This window comes from Hyaloscypha bicolor, assembly GCF_002865645.1.
Source record: "Hyaloscypha bicolor E unplaced genomic scaffold K444scaffold_87, whole genome shotgun sequence".
Lineage (NCBI taxonomy): Eukaryota > Fungi > Ascomycota > Leotiomycetes > Helotiales > Hyaloscyphaceae > Hyaloscypha > Hyaloscypha bicolor.
This window is the reverse complement of record NW_020194589.1, coordinates 2,463,409-2,481,204: the sequence shown is the minus strand read 5'-3', so window position 1 is coordinate 2,481,204 and position 17,796 is coordinate 2,463,409. Positions and strand designations below refer to the sequence as shown.

Genomic DNA, 17,796 nt, shown 5'->3' with positions numbered 1-17,796 from the left:
AAGCAATGGCCCTGTCCATGAGACTACAAATACCAGAAAAAAACGCCAGCGCAATCATGATCTGATCTCCATAACTTGAACATGACTCCGGAATGAGATGCTTATAGGATCTTGTGTTTCCGTAAAATGCTCTCTAGGGCGCGGGTATCGAATAGGGTATCGTCTGGGATTTGGTCAATAATGTAGGTGAGGTTTGCGAAGAGGTCGCCTTGGTTCTTGTACGCTAGGATGGCGGGCACACCGGCGTTGTCGAATTCGATGTCGGCGTAGTGGACGCGGACGAAGTGGATTGCTGGGTGGGTTGGGACGAGAGGGGAGAGGGCGTCTGAAATGATTTGGGAGACGGGGCACTGAGACATGCCTTAGTGGATGTCTTGGTTAAGGAGGGGGAGAATTACCTCGTGGTCGTAGACAAAGACAACGACGATTGTGTCTCTTGTGACTTTCTCAATGGCGTCCAAGTAGCCCAGCGCATCAACTTCATCAAAGCGTCCGTATCTCCTGATACTCGGACTAGTCCTTCGATTCCGGATATCGCTGCCAATAGTTGACAATTCCTGTCTCCGTTGCTGTCTCCACCGTTCGATGAATTCCTCCTCCTCACTCGCGCTCCCCTCTCCATCATCATTCAAGAATGTTGCAGTGCTCGCCCTCTTATCATTCCTCGTATTACTATTCGTCCTTGATCCTCTGTAGCTCCCCGTCCGTCTAGCCTCCTCGTAACTCCTCGCATCAGCAATAACACCCTTCACGCCCGTCGTCCTCCCACTATCAAAATCCCTATGCGGCAGATGGAACAAGCCTCCCCTCGGGTCCAAACTAGGCATCCGCATATTCTCGTCTACCCTCTTCTGCACGTACTCTGTCTCTTCGTCCTGCTCGCCAGTTGGTCTGTCGTGTCTATAGTCGTGTGTGTCTGACGGATGATGATTCAGACGGGAGGATGAAGATGCCTTCGAGACAATCGAGTCAAACTCTTCCTGTGCGGCGGTTCGGGTAGCCATCGTGAAGATGGGTAGGGGAGCCGTGTGCTCTTTATGGAAATGGCGGGCAAGGGGGGGGTGCGCGGAAGTGCTTGGTCGAAGGCTTCCAGAAGGTCGATGATCCGCACGGGAGAAGGAAAGAAGTGTCTGTGTCTTTGGCGCAGGAACCGGGCTGAATCTCCGCTGTCGCAGATTTGGGACGCCCGGACGTCGAGCAAGGAGTTCCTTTTCGAGTGGCCGAGAATAGAAAATCTCTGCGTTGGATGATGGCGGTGAAGTGGGGAGGGGAGGCGTGATGTAAGGAGGTGTTTCAGGGCAATCTTATGAGCTTTTGCTTATGCCTTTGCGGTGTTGTGAATGACCGGGTTGCCCCTCGTCTCGAGTAAAAGAGGTCGTCACCGTTATAGGATGTCTGAGGCGCTCGTAAGGATTGGATGGACATGCAGCGCGGAGGAGTTGTTGCACAGCAGTTGACCGCTCTGTGGTCCGTTCTGCTGCGTCCGCGTCGGTGGTCTCGAGGGGAAGACCCGGTCCTGCAGGAGATGGAGGCCGCCAGGGATCAATTAAAGAAATGCAGCGCGGGTGATGTGATTTGGCACGAGCGCTGAGCTGCAGCTGTGCCAATTCTTCTCCTTTCACGACTCGAGCTCTCCAACAAAAATGCACGCTTCACAATAATTGGCCGCTTTGAGACCGCCAAATTTGTTTCCTTGTGTCCCCGCAATCTATTGGGACTTGCCGTCATGCGAGGCTGCCCCCCCTTTTCCTGCCTGCTTTGCCAAGCACCCAATGATATGCTGGGCATCGATAAGGAGCTAAACGATCATCGGAAATCGATGGGGCGGTTTCTCGAAGCAGGCGGGGCGTTTCATATGCGGGCCCCCAATGCCTTTGGCGTGCGGTTTGGACCTTAAACACCGATGATTATCATTCTGACATCTGGTTCCCTGGAAATGCGCAATGGGGACCCTTCTCCTGTCCAGAGGCAAGTGTTGAAGTGAGACCGGTATGGACATGCTCCGCTCAAAACGCTGCACATGACCAGAAGCTGCACGCCCCGGATCGGGGTCCATCATGACACGGCGTTTGGTGGAGTTGTCCAAAAGGAGGACACAGCTGGGCTTGTCAAAGTGTGACATGGATTGGGTCCCGTGGGAGGACGCCCCAGACCATTGGTGACGATGTAGGGCTGGATCTCCGCGCCTCCTGTCGACAGGGGATTGTATACAGAGTTACATCTGCTGTGTTACTCCAATGTACCGTACCTCCATCGTATAACGTCCAAGCAGATCACTGTTCTTCGACTCGCGGCAGTCAGCGGCTCCCTACCTCTTCCCGAGCTATGTCCATCACATTACACGAGTTGCATATCACATCACATGAAACGGGACGTCATATATCTATCAGTGTTGCAGCTATTCGGACTATTTTACAATTGTTGTCACCAACGCCAATATCAAACTGGTCATGACGAAGTAGCAACAAAAGCGTGCTAAGAGTCCCCGCTGCTTCATGCCCACTAATTGACTATCTACACATACCCAAGGTACTCCGTAGGCCTCTCCCGAATTCTTCGACTAGTACCAACGAATCGAGAACCCACTGTTGCAATGTAGCAAACACCCCACCGAGACATCCTCAAGCTTTTTGGTTGAGCGCAATGGAGAAGGAAGAAAAAAAGAGACATGTCGAGAAGGAGAAAGAAGAAGTGTTGTGTAAAAGGGGCGGATCCAGGTGTCTCGGCAGGATATCATCGCAAACAGCCTGGGCTAAATTCGCGCAGACGGGAAAGAGCAAGCAATGCAAGAACGACCGCCCATACGAACAAGGATATTGGGAAAGAAGGATTATTAAGCACAGAATCAGATGTCGTAACCAGCAGCTCATCTCTTTCGGGTCAGATCAGATTAGTGCCTATTGACGAACACCTGCTTCGCTAAGCCATGGAGTGGTTTTCGTAACTTCGTCCAGTCTACGCCGATTCGCAGAGATTAAGAAGGCGTATCAGGTGTGTAATTAGAGGAATCGAGGATATTCGGGTCGGGTTGGGTGCAATTGAGCTTCGAGCCGCTCTGCACGGCTCGAGGTATACCGCCCGAAGTCGTAGAGTTATGGTGCTTCACATGGCCCAGATTTTGAGCTAGAAATGTCAGCAAAGCACTATGTGTTGGCAGAACTGGATTCTTACCAATGAATCCCAAGATCCAGTGCACAAGCTCATTCCATCGTTGCTGACACCCAAACAACTGACTCGGTTATCGTGACCGACCAGCGATCCAACCTTCTCGCCCCGAGTGATATCCCAGACCTAGGACCAAATATCAGTTGCTGATTCACGGTGCGATGCTGCCACCGGCTCATCTTACCTTGCACTCGAAATCATCATAACCCGCAAACAGTAGCCTGCCGGAAACCGACGTAGCAACAGACGTAATGCCGCAAAGAATAGCCTCGCTCTGTTGTTTCATTAGCAGATAGACCTATCTCAGTAGAAGAGACCAACGTACTCCGTATTGGTTAAGTTCCCGATCAGCTCGAATATCAAACAATCGGCAGGTAGCATCATCGGAACCGGTGACAAAGGAATGACCATCTGGGAAGAATTGGATGGCATTAATGTCGGATTCGTGGCCAGCGAAGGTCTGGACTGCTTTGCCAGCACGAATATCCCACAGCTTGGCAAAAGCATCACAGGCACCAGAGACAAAAGTGTTTTGGTTGGTCGGGTTGATGCTGATGCTCATAACATCACCGAGATGGTCCGCGAATTCAGTCACCTTTGATCCGGTTTCCACATCCCATTTCATACAGGTCATATCGCCCGAAGAGGTCAAGATGCTTCGGTCATTAATGAATCTGCAGCAGGAGAGATATCCAGAGTGTCCTGAGAGCTCCCGGGCAACACGAGTTGGTCCATCGCGGTTTGAATTTAGGTTGTAAATTGAGCAAATGTTGTCCAGACCACCGCAGGCGACGTAATTACCACTCGGGGCGTATGCGCAGGTCATGACCCACGAAGAACGGAGAGGAATGGCGTGGACTTTGTTGGTTGTGTATGCATCCCAAATAATAAGTTTTCCATCCTGCGACGCCGACACCAAATGTCTCCGATCCGTTGACCAATGCATGGCATAGATCTTAGCTAGATGTCCCTTCAGTGTTTTCCGGGTTTTCATCATCTGGTTCTTGGGGAGGGCTTCTTGTTGACTCCTGGCGATGCCGGAGACTGTATACAGATTGATCAGCATACGATCGCATTCATGGCGCATGGGGAGCTATGGCAATGCGGTGGAGCTCTCAAACAGGTCGGTTACTCACGAGTGCCATCGGCCAATTCATCCTTCTTGCGCTTTATTCTATCCTTCAGGTTTTCGGCTTCACGACGGGCTTGCTGGATGCGCGCCTGCATCTGGTCGGGAGAGACGTCGTTCGACATGTTGGCGGGTTGTGAGGTTGACAATTGCTAATCGAGCTGGGGGACGTTCGAGATGGAGATGGAGGAGATGGGGCTAGGGTAGGGGGGTGCGCCAAACGGAAGATAGCTCCCCGAGGCTGTTGACAGTGCGGTCGAGCAAGCAGGCAGCCCTCCTCCGGAACGAGGTGGTCACTAGCGATGGGCTGGGCGATGCGCGGGCAGAAGGACGATACTTCAATTGCGAGGTCGTCGACGCGATGTTGTAGATTGGGGCAGGAGGTGAAGGTCGATTGTGGAGGTTGCTGCTCCCTTTGCTTTTTGGCTAGTCCCAATTGACTAACCGAAGCCACTTTCCGCCTATTGCTGCTGCTTACAGGAGCAACGAGCGAAGGAGCAGACTGGGAGGCTTGATGGGGCCGTCGCCAGAGGCTTGGGTCCGATGCACAAACAAACTCGGATCGGGTCAGCGCTGGTGCACCTGGAAGGCTGGGAGGCTGGAAGGGAAAGGAAGGGACGGAAAGGAAAGACGAGGCCCCCGAGTTGCGGTTGCTGCTGCGGTTGCTGGGTGCTGGTTGCCGCGAAGAGAAGAGGGAGTCGGACGGAGGGGGATTTCCAGCTGGAGATCTCGTTCTGCGACCGGCATCCACTCCGTCCGCTCCCAGTGAGAACGTCAAAGCGCGGGCGCAGGCGCAGGCGTGAGGTCAGGGAGTGCTGAGCAAGCCGTTGGCCCTCACAGTCTCACGCCTCACTTCTCAAGTCCTGACTCCCCTCCGCTCTGGTCCGTCGTCCTGGAATTGGACTTGACTTCTAGCTGCCTGTCCTGTCACCTCCTGGCTGCTCTAGTCGCTATCATACCACCGCATGCAGCTTGCAGCATGGATGGGCCCTTTAAATTACGATGCATTTGCGATCACCCAGGGCCGGAGAGGCCTCAGAGTGGTCCACTACCGAGCTGGAAAGGAGAGCGAATGAACTGCGAGTGTTCACCAACTGGACAGCTCGTGATGTCTGTTCGTATCTTATATCGATATTGAGCCACGATCGTGCTGCTGTGTTGGAAGTATTGAAATGTTGCAAGCTCCAGTGCCCCTCCACTCTAGCTGCAAGTCAGCCGTCCTGATCGTCAGGGCTGGGCCTGCCACTGCTTCGAGACCCCATCCCCATCTGCCGGAGATGTCTCTCTTGCTAGCGCCCCCCTGTACCGTGTCGGATTTGACCTGATGAACGAACACCATGACTTCTGTTCGGGAACCATGCCCCAACCCCCATCTTCGGCCGTACGCCACGGCACCCCGAGAGCTTCAAGCTCGGAGAATAACCTTCGAAGCCAAGAACAAATCAAAACCCAAAATCAAAAACAAAACTCAAGCAGCACAATCAGCACAATCATATTTTGTGCTGCACACCTGCCGTTGAAGATCGCTCGATCGTCCTTAGCGCTCGACCACGACTCAGCTGCCCGTCTTGTCTTGCCTCTCCCGCCAGACAGAAACACCTGTTCCGTTCATCGGGAACCTCACTGGGTGCCGTGCCCGCGGATTCCACATTAAATCTGACTTCATGGGAAATTGATCTCCAATTTCGATTATGGACTTTCGGTCTTTACCCAAGATAGAGGTGCGCCACCCATGACTTGCATACACTCCGCCTCTGGATGCATCGGACTGCGGCTGGATCTCGTCTCCTGCCGTCATACAATCTTATGCAAAATTATTGATATAAGGCTAACGCTTCTGGAAGCTACATGCTCACCTGAGTGGAAGTATTAGTCGAGAATGCCTTCATGAGGTATGGCTTCAGAAAAAGGAGCGAGGAGAGACGACGTTGGAGGACCCTTTGGTTGAGATGCCAGCTGGTAAGTTTGATTATGATTTAGATACGTGAGTAGGATTGAAACCCGCCATCTTCTTTTCTTTGTTGACTTCAATGTCTCACGCGAGAGTAGCTTCTTTCCACTTTTCTCGAGATACATCTACTCTCTCTGTAATGACCTCTCTTCCTTGATCTACACTACAAACTCCGTTCTTGAAGACTTTCAAGCAGATGGAGTTGTCTATCTCGAGCTTCGCACAACTCCTCGAGCCATTCCATCAGCCAACATTACGAAAGTTGACTATGTCCAGACAACTCTCGACTGCATCTCAAAATTCAATGCCTCATCCTCCATGAAAACACACTTGATCCTCTCTATCGATCGTCGGAACGATCTCCCTGTCGCTCTCGAAGTCGTGGACCTTGCCATCAAATTTCGAGACCAAGGTGTCGTTGGTATTGACCTCTGCGGAGACCCAGCGGTAGGGGAGGTAGCCATCTTTCGACCAGCATTCGAGAAAGCCAAGAAAAATGATCTCGAGATCACCATCCATTTCGCTGAAGCCCCTCAGTCATCAACTGCACAAGAACTATGGACCTTGCTCTCATACAACCCTGATCGAATCGGCCACGTGATCCACGTTCCAGAAGACGTGAGAGAAGAGATCGTCAAGAGTAAACTGGGACTTGAGCTCTGCTTGAGCTGTAATGTCCATGCCAAGATGATCGCAGGCACTTATTCGGACCACCACTTTGGATGGTGGAGGGAGACGGGATGTCCGATTGCGCTGAGCGTAGGTCCATCCCCTCCCTAGTCTCATCCCAACTCGAGAAGAATCTTGCCAGTGTGCTGATGAAAACAGACCGACGATGTCGGCATCTTTGGCAGCGCTCTCTCAAATGAGTACGCGCTTATTGCAGAACACTTCGGACTCGATAGAAAGCAGACCTGTGATCTTGCTCGAGGAGCTATCGACACCATATTCGGAAGTGAAGAGGAGAAGAAGAGGTTGAGAGAGATAATGTGGAAATGAAAGTACATGGCCTCGCGACTAGTGCGAACTGACCAGGGGGCATAGATATTCATTGCTTTGCCTTTGAAATAGAATTTCGCTTTGCTTTTCTGAATTTCTGCTTCTTGCTTAATTGCGTGCTTTGTTTGGAGCGGGACGAAAAGATCGGATTCTGAGAGATGACTTGAGACGAAAGACTACCTAGAAAACAGCTGGAAGACTCTAGTTTGCCCAGTTGGCATTGAGCATGTTGCTCCATCTCTGGAATCGAACTTCACCTTGCTTGCTTCGTTTGCTTGCTTAAGCTCAGCATTTGAGAACCCGACCCAGCTTCTCGTCTCTGATTGATTGTGCGCTCGGAGAATGGAATGGGAAGAGAGCGGCGGGAAATGACTTGGACCACACATCGTAAAAACTAGACCAGTTCTCTCAGGAGGGCATGAATAAACGTGTTTGCCTCGCCCCTGAAATCATTACTCACCTTACTTTATTATGCTTGCTTGATTGTGCGCCTCGCAAGGTTGCTTTCAGCTCACGACCATGCTCCAGAAGGGAAATTCTTCAATGGATGTTGCGACGAGTCTACTCCAGGGCTCTCAAGTGTTCGTTGTAGCTTCTCCAGCCTCGCTGAGGAGGCTACCCCCTCACGTGCACCGCTTTTTCCTTGAATAGCATATGTATTGAAATAAGCGATTTTGCCTTTAACATCCAAGGAGCACTTTGTAGCTCAGTACGGCGCAACTCTATCAAACTCATCTGACGACACTAACGTCCCGTCCACTCAAGCCTTGTGCTTGGTCTTGGGGTTCGCGGTCTCGCGTCCCTTAAAATCATAGCCGGTGAAATCAGATGAACGATATGAGTTGCAGGTGGTTCGAGCCCACTACACTTGCCGTAAGACTGATGCACACGCCTTCTTGGCTCTGCCCCGTACATAACGATTTCAAGTGTGCCAATCTCTATCTCCCCTGCGTGGGCCGTAGAGCTAGTTGGTCGAGGTGTCTTCACTCATCCGTATATCGGACAACAAGCGCCAACGAAGGGACGGCCCGTAGGGGGTTTAGTCCATGCTTGGTCGTGAACCATCGGGGGTATTTTTTTTTGTTTCTTTGAAAGTTTGATCCTATCTTTTTACTAAATTTTGGTATTTTGTAGAGAGCGAGGCCATAAGCGAGGCATGGAGCCTGGTGCGGGAAAATAGGGGCATCGCTCCCGATCGATTGTTTTCCCTCCTTCGCAGTCACATCGAGGTTAATTAATCCTTCTCTAACTTATTATGAAGCACAGTCTAATTGCTCTTAAGAGGGGATTTTTGATTACGATTACTAAAGACCTATTTGCAGGACCTGATCTGACGTAGACGAATACTAGTCCGAAACTCCGATGGTGAGCACAATCAAGTCGACGAAACCGAACACGAGGATACGACTCTCTATACGAAGGGTTGGATGTCCTTAATCACTTCTTACCGGCGAACCCTCGGAAAGCTACAAAAGTCCTAAAGCTCTTCTAGGAAAGACCTCACAGAGTTCATTGTGCAGATCCGCGACCAAGAAAGCGTACCGAATATCCAAGCACTACTCGGGGGATACCACAACACTAGACGGCCCTTGAAAACCTCTGAAAGAAGTGGAACGGGCAACGAAATAGTAACAAGATAATCAGCACGACGAGATCCTTGAAGAAGAGGGAGCGCGGGATATGCTCGATCCACCTCAGTTCGACAACTCCCTCCACCGCGACCGAAACGCCAGTGAAGACATCGAGCAAGACAAATCCAAAGAAGGATGGAATCCGATAACGTGGAGGACGCCGAAGTCGAAGACAACGCGGCTCCCGAGTGGGTGATTGCTAGGAATAGATCACGATACTAGCTGCTTCGCCCACTCCAAGTCAACTTTTATGCCTCCTCAACTCCCCGTCAAGCCACGGCTGCCGTGGAATTCTCTCCAAATATCTCTGCAATCAAATCCCAGTAACCGCTTTGCTGACCTACGTCCGAACTATCGCCACTAATATAAGAGGATTTGGGGATTTGAGCGAACTCGCGTACGGCGTTGAAACCCGTCTAGCTGCGAGGAACACTAAAATCGCTACTTTTGGGAAATCACGCCGAATTTCAACGGAACATCCAAAAGTCTTTAAAAGTCTTTGAGTAACAGAAAAGGAGCAGATCTGACTTTCGCGAAATTTTTACGATAATTAAATACAAGGGGGAATTGTGAGAATTTCTGTATTGCGCAGGTCAAAATTGCGCCTTTCCTCGCTTAGGGTATTGGACTAATGTCAATGCCGCTCGCCTTTGCATGGAATACAAATGGCAACAATATTTACTTATGTTAACTATGACCCTTGGTAAAGCTCCAAATAGATCGAGGAACACTCGAGGACGTAGAAATTAGATCCCAAATGAGCCTTTAGTGTGGGGGCTCGACTTTGGCATACTACAGTACTAGGCAACTCATATTTTAATCAACCCCGCACCCCACCAAATATCAACATTACTACCAACCACTTCCACACTTAATTACTTAATAACTACTGGTCCAATTCGCATAAAAATTAGGTCATTTAATTCACTATAATTTGTTCTTTCACGTGCCCAAATATTACGCAGTTTTGTCTGTCTAATTATCTTAATATCTAGTATACCACCCGCCTGCCGCGATGCAAGCCTTCATTCTCGCCGGCATACTAGCATATAAAACATTAAAGATTCCCTTATCCAAAGTGTCCCACATAGCTTAAATACAAGACACTGGCCTCTGCCTCGCATACTTTGATTTGGACAGGTCCGCAGCTACCTCTAGAAACATCTCATAGACCCGTACTTTCAAGTGCCACCAGATATGCTCAATCAAGTTAAGATCGGGGGAGTAAGCAGGCCAATTTACTATCTGTATAATCCTATGGGCCCTAAACCAAGATTGAACTAAGTATACCCGATAAATAGAAGCATTGTCTTGTATAAATAAGTATCCGTTATTAAGCTCCTGAAAAATAGGAGCTACTTCTGCCTCGCAGACCTCAAGATAGGAGTTGGCTAAGTATCCATGCTTTGCCGACTCAAAATTACGGTCCATAATATAGTAATTAGACCTCCAAGGTCCCAAAAGCTCTCCCAAACCATGACTTTTATATTTTTGCCTGTACCATAGGTTTGGACCATCTCTTTATGCCATTTTTGTGCTGGTATACAAAAGCATTATTCCCCCCTTTTAACCTGCCCCTGCTTTACAGAACACTCATTACTCCAGTACACTAATCCCTACTCTTCCGCAGTCTAGCCCTCTCGTACAAGGCACCAAGCAAGTCGTGCCAACGCGTAAACTTCTATAAGCTCCGGGTACCTCTTTGCTCTCTAATTACATATGCCATAACGCTTGAGGATCTTCTTAATAGTAATGGGCCTGCAACGGAGGCTACAAGCCTTGATGACTTGTGCGTAAGTATCCTTTGAGTTTAAATGAATATGATAAAGTAGGCGTCTCTCTTCGGCATCGGTATACGACTTGTTCCTTGGCTTTCGTGGTAGGGAGTGGCTGTCATCGCGCAATGTGTCTTGCTAAAGTGTGTAATTAACGGTCGATCTATCGAGTTTTAGAGCCTTCGCAATCGCAACTAATTTTGCACCCTCAGAAGCCTTTCCCATAACTTGACCACGCATATAATGGGAGATCTCTGAACCCTTAGAACGATTCCCAGAGATGGAGCGCAAAGGAGTGCGTAAAGGTGGCATTTCGGCTAATATATATAAGAGAGATGGAGGGGGGAAACGCGTCGCGTCGCTTAAATACGCGTTTCGCTTAATATGAGTTGCGGGTGACTGCCCCTGGAACGCTGGAACGCTGGAACGTCAAGTGAATGCGCAGCGGCTATAGGACAAAGGAAGGCGTAGCTAGATGACAAATCCCTTTTTCCTGCATCTAAGAGGCTGGTGGATAACGGAACTTATTTTACGTGCCACCGACATTTTGAAAGTGTGGAACACGATTGTGAAATGTGCACTTCACTGTGTCCAGCTGTAAGTGAGGCCTCCTTACTGGCAGAACACATGCGGACAATCGGACACTAGTGGTAGTCGCTTCTTGGAAGTGTGTCCAGCTGTAAGAGGTGTGTTCAGCTGTAAGTGGGATACATATAGGCGTCACCACCCCGTCTTGATTTCCCTCTTAGAAGTTGTGTACAGTTTTTCCCTGAGCGAAGAGCATTGAGATTATTTCACACGTATAACGAGTGCAGTGGTCTCTTTTGAGTTCCACTTCTAGAAAAAGGCATCTGCTGCAAATATCACCTTGCTGAACGTCTTACATAGCAACACTTCTCTAAAAAAATGTGTTGAGCTAGATGAATGATTCCCCCAAGCAGATAAATTAGCGAGCCCCTGAGTCACGTGCATTCACCCCGACAAGGCTCCCAAATTTGATTTGACGCCTTCCAAGCCCTGGAGAACAATCGCCTACCGTCCCAGGTTTTACTTTGGTTCCTCCAAGAACATTAATTGCCCAGGCTGAAAGCCACACTCTCCTCCGAAGTCTCCTTCCTTACCCAAACAAAAGTCCCAACCTAATCGCATCTCATCTCAACTCGATCGCCTCGCCATTATGTCCGACATATCCGTTGCAGACTTCCGTTGCAAGAAAGAACATAAAGTGGAGAAGATGGAGAGCACAAGGGAGGAACAGGAACTGAAGGAGCAGCAACGCCTGGATGAAGAGGAAATCGAGTTTGGGACCTTGGATTATGGGAAGGAGGAGTTGGATGATTATGGTAAGCCAAACTGCCTTTCATCTTTGTTTGCATTAAGAGCTTGGGCAACGGCTTATGTCTATTAATCATTCTTTGGACGTTACTAAGGCTGCTACGCTCATGTTGTTTGCTTGTGTCTTATGTCGTTCTGAAATACTTTGGACGTTTGTAAAACAAAACTAACGGAGACCTAATAGCTAGCAGCCCCAAGGACGAGAACGAGTCATACCCCAAGTTCGACCCCCGTACTCGTGAACAGAAATTCGAAGACGCCCTCCAAACCGAGAACCTCGAGTCTAGCCTGCGTGTCGAAGCCATGTTCACCGACGTTGAGGAGAACCAGACCAGCTTTGGCTTCGACTTCGACGGCGCCCATTTCCACGGCCATGACTATGAATGGCTGTTGCGCCAGGTGTTCATCTTTCTCCATCAGAACCCAAATATTCGTGGTGTGGAATTCGAGGACTTTAATGAAGAGTTCGAGAAGAATACAAGTCTTAAACTGGATTTGAAGGCACTAGCGAAACTTCTCAACCAGCACCCTACCTAGCAGGGATATTTTGTAAGCACTTCAACACTTAGCATAATTGAAGAGAAGAATCGAAGTTGAAGTGGTATTAGTGGAGCAGTGTTGGTTTTTGGAGATGCGAAGCAAGCGGGTTGGGTCTCAGGTCATATTTTGGCGTTGGAGTTGAATACCCTTGAGCTTGGGCGATTTACTTGGCTTTAGAGTGGTGTAAATTATACTTACACTCTCGAACCTCATCGTCCGAAGATGTTGTCCAGTCTGGATTATTTGTCCCTTAGCTCCTATATCTGAATGCATACCATAGGACACCAAACATGACGTTGATGAGCAGCCAGAACGCCGACCTAAAGGTGCTACTTTCGTAGCCAGGGTAGTTCCTGTGATCGATTGCAAAAGTCTTCTTGACCATCTGTTGTTGGCTGGCGATATCCACACCTGCGAAGAAACAGAGAGTGATACCATGCCCGCATACCAGCAAAGGATCTGGCCAATGGGCGCCATATTCCCCTCTAACTGGAGGAGAGAAGCTCCGTATGATGGTTATACCGATGAACGTTACCATTCCACATGCGAGCATAAAAATGCGTAACGCCCATGTATGAATGACCATCCGAACGACCATCCGAACGACCAACCACTGCCACCTCCTCAAGGCTTTTAATCCGTTGTCCTATCGCACTCCTTATACATATCATGCATCAAGAAGTCGGTTGCGGGTCGAGGAGATATTTTGAGGTAGAAGATTTTGTGGAGAAGGGCATAAGGAATAGAGAGGTCGAAGAGCGTACAGAATGGGTACACAAACGTGGGGGGATGCTATGCTGGGGGCACAGGGAGAAGATGCGATCAGAGGGTTGACCCCATGTGTTTAGCAGAAGGGGGAGGAGGTCCAGAGGGCCGTTTGCCAGGTTGCTGGTGTTAGCGGGGCGGGGCTGCGAGGTTGGGGAGTTAGCTCGGTGAATTGTGGGAGTGGAGAAGTGGAAGGGAATGGTTGACTTACTGGTGTCGCTTCCCATCGTTGAAGTAGGACATTTGGGATTCAGAGAGAAAGAGTAATGGAGATGCAGAGGAGTGGAGGATCGTTGTACAGAGGTTGTAGTCATGAGGCTTACTGCAAGTCGCTCTTGCCGAGCAAGACACAATGGAGCCAGATTGGTTTTCAGATGAAGACTTTTGTAAGTCTTACTAGAGTCTTCACTTGGTTGACACAAGAAAGGCCTATTCGTGATATTCTTGAGTATGAAAGTCACTTAATCGATTGACCTGTCTTTCGAGGGCTCATCAAACCCAAAGATTATTGACTCCATGTCCAACTATCACCTTAAACCCCCCCTTCCAACCCTCCTAGTCGCCCTCGATTTCTCCATAAAATCACCAACGGTGACGGCCTTCTCCTTCAACCCCGTCTTCTTTGGCTGCACTTTCTCGCCCATCATCCTCGCCATCACCATCTCCCTCGCCTCAGTGCTGTCTGGATCTTCATACTCTAACTGAGTCGAAGGTGGTTGACTGTCCTCATCCTCATTTAGGTGTCCATTTCCATGCAACAGCAGATCGATCTGCTCATTCGCTGTGTGCTCTGGTCTTGGATTTCTAGGATCGTATGGAGGGTATTGCACTGGATGGCCATGGGTAGCTGTGGAGTCGACAGATGTAGCGCGCGAGCGGCCAGACCCTGTAGAGATATTGCTCGTCACTCTGCCTAGAATCCTACCAGGGCCTCGTTTTCGTCCTTCTGATGCCTCGTTCTGTGCTGGGTTCGCGGCAGCTGTCTTAGTCTTGGCAAGGAGATTTGATATTGCGTTGCTTATGTCTTCTTGTGGTCTGGATCGTGGATGGTCTGATGGAGCCGGAGCTGTCGACACAGTTCTCGTCGGCGAGTTGATACTTCTTTCTGAAAGAGGTTCTGATTTATATGATTGGTCCAAGGTTGCAGAGCCCGTTGTGTCTGCAAGTGACCCATTGAGTTGAGAATTATCCTCATCCTTGATAATTGGCTCCTCTGAGTCAAATGCAGTATTGTCGAGTCGTGCATTTCTGGGTGGTCTCGTGGAAGACTTGGAGGCAGTACTGCTGGACATTGCGCCCGGCTTCAGGAGTTCGCTCTTCGATCGCTCAGGTCGATGTAGAGCCTTTGCTTGCGCGCCCCCATTCGTTTTTGGCAGGGAATCCGATCGCTTCTGAGAGCGGATTCGATATTTTGAGAGCGATAACATAGTACCTTTCGCGATCGAATCCCAAAGCCAGTCAGCTGTAACAATAGGAACCCTCCACTCCTGGGCATGGTCGAATTTATCTTTCCTGACTGCAGTTGATGACTTTGTGACAAGTACCGTCGATTGTGGTGTCATATCCTCACTGTACTTGGCGCCAATGAGTTTGACGGCTTTCGTTACATGAAGTAGATCTATCCCGGAAAACGCGGAGGTCGAAATTGTGATTCCCGCAAAGGATTCAATAGGGAAAACAGGAAACGGTCTTCCAATAACCGAATCAGCGGGGTCGATGAACTCTTTCCTGTGTAGGCATCGCTCCAGCCACCACACTGTAACTGTCTGAATCGAGGGTTGAGATTCTGGTAGTGGAGGGGGCTGGGTGAGAGGTAAGTCGTGAGGGACGACTCTGAACAGTCTGACTTGGGGGGTCGTATCTGAAAGACGGATCAGATCATCCATTGAACCCGATACCTCGCCGTCGTTGAAAACAATGTGTTCATGAAGGATTTGTCCTTGTGCCGGAGGGAAGTCGGACAGGTAAAAACGGCAAGAATGAAACATGCCCTTCTTTCGTGGCAGGTTCTCGATTGTCGATTGGAGTGATCCGCTTTTAGTGTTGTCGTTAGATATCTTCTGCTCTGTATGTGCATTCTCTGACAATACTCCTGCATCGCCTTCCTCCCATATCCCACTTCGAGAGACTTGCGCCATAGCACCTCCTCCAACGATATCACCCCAGAGTCCGTCGTTCTGGGTGCTTAGTTTCGTGCTCGCAGTTCTCCGCAACTTCCTTTTCCCTCCCTCTAGACTGGTGTTGCTGTCATCTCTGGATCGCTTTCCCAATGAGGTTCTTCTTGGCTTAGTTCTGTCCCAGGCATCCTTCCCTCGCTCTTCCTCAGGCAAAGCAGGATCATAGAGCTTTTCATCCAAAATCATGCCTCTCTCTAAGCTATGGTGTAACCATTCAGGCGAAACAATTCGAAGTCCCCAGCTCTTGGCAGCTTTATATTTCGCACCCTCCGTCCGGTAGGATATCAAATGTGTGATTTGCTTCGTCAAATCTCCTTCATACACTGCTCCATTTGTCCTGACAAGCTCGGCGATCTCTAGCCTTTCCGCAGCTGATAAAAATTGATTAGTAACAGGCCAGGGTCTCAAGGCATTATCTCCTTACGATCGTCGCAACCGGTCATGCTAAATTTCAAGGAATGAAAGGTCGGTAGTATATGTTCTCGATCCAGTGACTTCATATCTATCTCTTCATCATTGATCCATAGTTCCCGAATTGCCTCGATCCATTTGGCAGTCATGGGCCGTACATCCGATCTTTCTCTCGCAACGTATCGATATTTAGGCGTGTTGTAATTGCCAACAATGAGGTGGGTGACGTCGAGGGTCAAGTCGTACCGATGGACAGCACCCATATCCTCCGCATACTTCGCCAGTTCGGTCTGCAGTGAAGACAAAGAGATTAGCAAGGCTACCAACTTTTGATGATGGTTGCTTGGTCGCATCTGGGACAGCCTGGGATACTTACACGCTTCTCATCTGGGACTGAAGTACAGCAGATGACCAGACCTGCCAACGGGGCGGAGAGGTCGGCTGCTCCATTCAGCGTGACGAGTTGATGGGATTGATTTGCACCAGCGCCCGCCATTGTTTTGTCCTCAATTCCAACCGTTGCCGATTCTGTTGCTTGACAGGCAAGGCAAAAGGAACTCAGAGACGCGCTTCGTCGCGTGCGGAATGGTGCTCACGTGAGATTGTTGACAGCATGGCCCAGTCGGCGATAAGATAAATAGGCCTTCCATTTCGACAAGGCTTCTCTCAGTGCGCTTCACTAGAACTATTGAGCATGAACAATGCAAGTGGTAGAAGTAGAAATTAGGATTTCCATTACCCTATTCTTGAGGGCCTTCAATCAGATTGATGATACAGTGTATTGCTAACATCTATTCCTAAAATACTTCCCTGTGCCTCGCTACAAGCAGTTGCATGCCTGTTCCCTTTTTTTTTTTTGTGTTCCATTGGTCGTTTTAGCTGCCTAAGGCGCGATGCTCGTGCTTGTTCCCTCCCCACAAAGATCCAGGACCAGGGTCCGTCTGCCAAGCCTAGCCTTCAGCCGACCAGATGAGATTCCAAATCCCTTCTGGGTTGTCTTATTCAGATAGGGCATCTTACGCGTCCGTGAAGGCGCAGCTTTGCTGGATCATCTTGGACTCGTGGCAGATGTTGGCATGTAGTGCGTGTGATGATCACAACACCTATTAGACCCTTGTCTCCTGTAGGCCTAAGCCCTGCTTTTTAAGTCTCGACCTCTGCGTACCTGGCGATCTGGCAGCTGCAAAAGGACTGATTGTTGCTGATTGTTGAAGGCTTTCTCTCGGCAACTTTTTCCAGACGCCACCCGGAATGTTCGGGGACTGCGGCTTCAGCCACATCTTATCTGCAGCCGTTTGTTTCTAACCTGTGGGATGTCACTGGCCGGAAAGGATGGAAAGCTCGATTCAAAAAGTCAAATTGTCAGTGTTGAGCTCCGACTCCGGAGCATCCGTGGCAGGGAAAAGGAAATAGATGGGCTCAAGGTCAAATACTCTGATATCGTCAACATCTAGCCTGCTGGACGGTTCTGAGCTAAGGATGGGACGGCCAGTTATCTAATCGGCAAGGCTTGGTATGGATGAAGATTGAGACGAAGCGTTGGATCGGGTTGTTTCGACCGTGAAACGGCAACCAGCTTGGCCAAGAGTCGAAAATGATCTGCACTTCTGCAGGTGCACGAGATCCATAGCCCAGCTGGGGCTCCATCTTCCTTTTCGGAATATTTTGGTGTGCTAAGGTATTTCCGGCAGTCATCCATACTACCCCATCGAGTTATCTTGAAACCTCATGCACATGGCACTTGGATATCTGGTGCGGTATCAGGGTTTGTCCCTTTTCGGGACCTAGCACTTAGCTTGACCGCAGACGTTGCAAAACATGGGGGTCAGGGGTCCCTTGTTGGGCAGGAATCGTAGTTGGATGAGATGAGATGTTTCCATTTTCTGCGGCTGCTGCCTGCAAGCGGAGCACTGGTCTG

General features: G+C 49.6%; 7 protein-coding genes across 7 annotated transcripts; 2 read left to right on the top strand and 5 right to left on the bottom strand.

The window, feature by feature from the left end:
* Positions 1 to 101: 101 nt before the first annotated feature.
* On the bottom strand, positions 102 to 1,004 carry K444DRAFT_630678 (putative Phosducin-like protein; the record flags this gene model as incomplete). The annotated part of the gene is made up of 2 exons (XM_024883247.1): positions 102 to 350; positions 399 to 1,004. 2 exons carry the CDS (start codon positions 1,002 to 1,004, stop codon positions 102 to 104), a joined length of 855 nt encoding a protein of 284 aa, XP_024735950.1.
* Positions 1,005 to 3,003: 1,999 nt separating this feature from the next.
* Positions 3,004 to 4,628, bottom strand: K444DRAFT_421891 (guanine nucleotide-binding protein beta subunit). Its single transcript, XM_024872713.1, has 5 exons — positions 4,302 to 4,628; positions 3,491 to 4,209; positions 3,350 to 3,439; positions 3,172 to 3,291; positions 3,004 to 3,123 (listed from the first exon to the last, which is right to left on the bottom strand). Exons 1-5 carry the CDS (start codon positions 4,417 to 4,419, stop codon positions 3,103 to 3,105), a joined length of 1,068 nt encoding a protein of 355 aa, XP_024735949.1. The 5' UTR covers positions 4,420 to 4,628; the 3' UTR covers positions 3,004 to 3,102.
* A 1,124-nt stretch (positions 4,629 to 5,752) lies between these two features.
* On the top strand, positions 5,753 to 7,269 carry K444DRAFT_422109 (Metallo-dependent hydrolase). The gene is made up of 4 exons (XM_024872715.1): positions 5,753 to 6,015; positions 6,139 to 6,278; positions 6,344 to 7,004; positions 7,074 to 7,269. Exons 1-4 carry the CDS (start codon positions 5,986 to 5,988, stop codon positions 7,242 to 7,244), a joined length of 1,002 nt encoding a protein of 333 aa, XP_024735948.1. The 5' UTR covers positions 5,753 to 5,985; the 3' UTR covers positions 7,245 to 7,269.
* Positions 7,270 to 9,967: 2,698 nt separating this feature from the next.
* Positions 9,968 to 10,342, bottom strand: K444DRAFT_724844 (uncharacterized protein; the record flags this gene model as incomplete). Its single annotated transcript, XM_024888638.1, has 1 exon — positions 9,968 to 10,342. Exon 1 carries the CDS (start codon positions 10,304 to 10,306, stop codon positions 9,968 to 9,970), a length of 339 nt encoding a protein of 112 aa, XP_024735947.1. The 5' UTR covers positions 10,307 to 10,342.
* A 1-nt stretch (position 10,343) lies between these two features.
* On the bottom strand, positions 10,344 to 10,962 carry K444DRAFT_724842 (uncharacterized protein; the record flags this gene model as incomplete). Its single annotated transcript, XM_024888637.1, has 1 exon — positions 10,344 to 10,962. The coding sequence occupies one exon, from the start codon at positions 10,960 to 10,962 to the stop codon at positions 10,789 to 10,791; it is 174 nt and encodes a 57-aa protein (XP_024735946.1). The 3' UTR covers positions 10,344 to 10,788.
* An 865-nt stretch (positions 10,963 to 11,827) lies between these two features.
* Positions 11,828 to 12,522, top strand: K444DRAFT_630675 (uncharacterized protein; the record flags this gene model as incomplete). Its single annotated transcript, XM_024883246.1, has 2 exons — positions 11,828 to 11,993; positions 12,170 to 12,522. 2 exons carry the CDS (start codon positions 11,828 to 11,830, stop codon positions 12,520 to 12,522), a joined length of 519 nt encoding a protein of 172 aa, XP_024735945.1.
* A 1,045-nt stretch (positions 12,523 to 13,567) lies between these two features.
* Positions 13,568 to 16,627, bottom strand: K444DRAFT_613829 (uncharacterized protein). The gene is made up of 3 exons (XM_024880423.1): positions 16,255 to 16,627; positions 15,892 to 16,168; positions 13,568 to 15,838 (listed from the first exon to the last, which is right to left on the bottom strand). The coding sequence occupies exons 1-3, from the start codon at positions 16,372 to 16,374 to the stop codon at positions 13,818 to 13,820; spliced, it is 2,418 nt and encodes an 805-aa protein (XP_024735944.1). The 5' UTR covers positions 16,375 to 16,627; the 3' UTR covers positions 13,568 to 13,817.
* Positions 16,628 to 17,796: the final 1,169 nt, after the last annotated feature.

Bases quoted from the DNA above. Each gene is read 5' to 3' on its own strand.
- K444DRAFT_421891 (XM_024872713.1), bottom strand. From the start codon at position 4,419: ATGTCGAACGACGTCTCTCCCGACCAGATGCAGGCGCGCATCCAGCAA. The intron at 4,210-4,301 runs GTGAGTAACCGA...ATCTGTATACAG, and splicing joins TGAATTGGCCGATGGCACTC to TCTCCGGCATCGCCAGGAGT. The intron at 3,440-3,490 runs GTACGTTGGTCT...ATGAAACAACAG, and splicing joins GGGAACTTAACCAATACGGA to AGCGAGGCTATTCTTTGCGG.
- K444DRAFT_422109 (XM_024872715.1), top strand. From the start codon at position 5,986: ATGGACTTTCGGTCTTTACCCAAGATAGAG. The intron at 6,016-6,138 runs GTGCGCCACCCA...CGCTTCTGGAAG, and splicing joins GGTCTTTACCCAAGATAGAG to CTACATGCTCACCTGAGTGG. The intron at 7,005-7,073 runs GTAGGTCCATCC...TGATGAAAACAG, and splicing joins GATGTCCGATTGCGCTGAGC to ACCGACGATGTCGGCATCTT.
- K444DRAFT_613829 (XM_024880423.1), bottom strand. From the start codon at position 16,374: ATGGCGGGCGCTGGTGCAAATCAATCCCATCAACTCGTCACGCTGAAT. The intron at 16,169-16,254 runs GTAAGTATCCCA...TCTTCACTGCAG, and splicing joins CAGTCCCAGATGAGAAGCGT to ACCGAACTGGCGAAGTATGC. The intron at 15,839-15,891 runs GTAAGGAGATAA...AATTTTTATCAG, and splicing joins CATGACCGGTTGCGACGATC to CTGCGGAAAGGCTAGAGATC.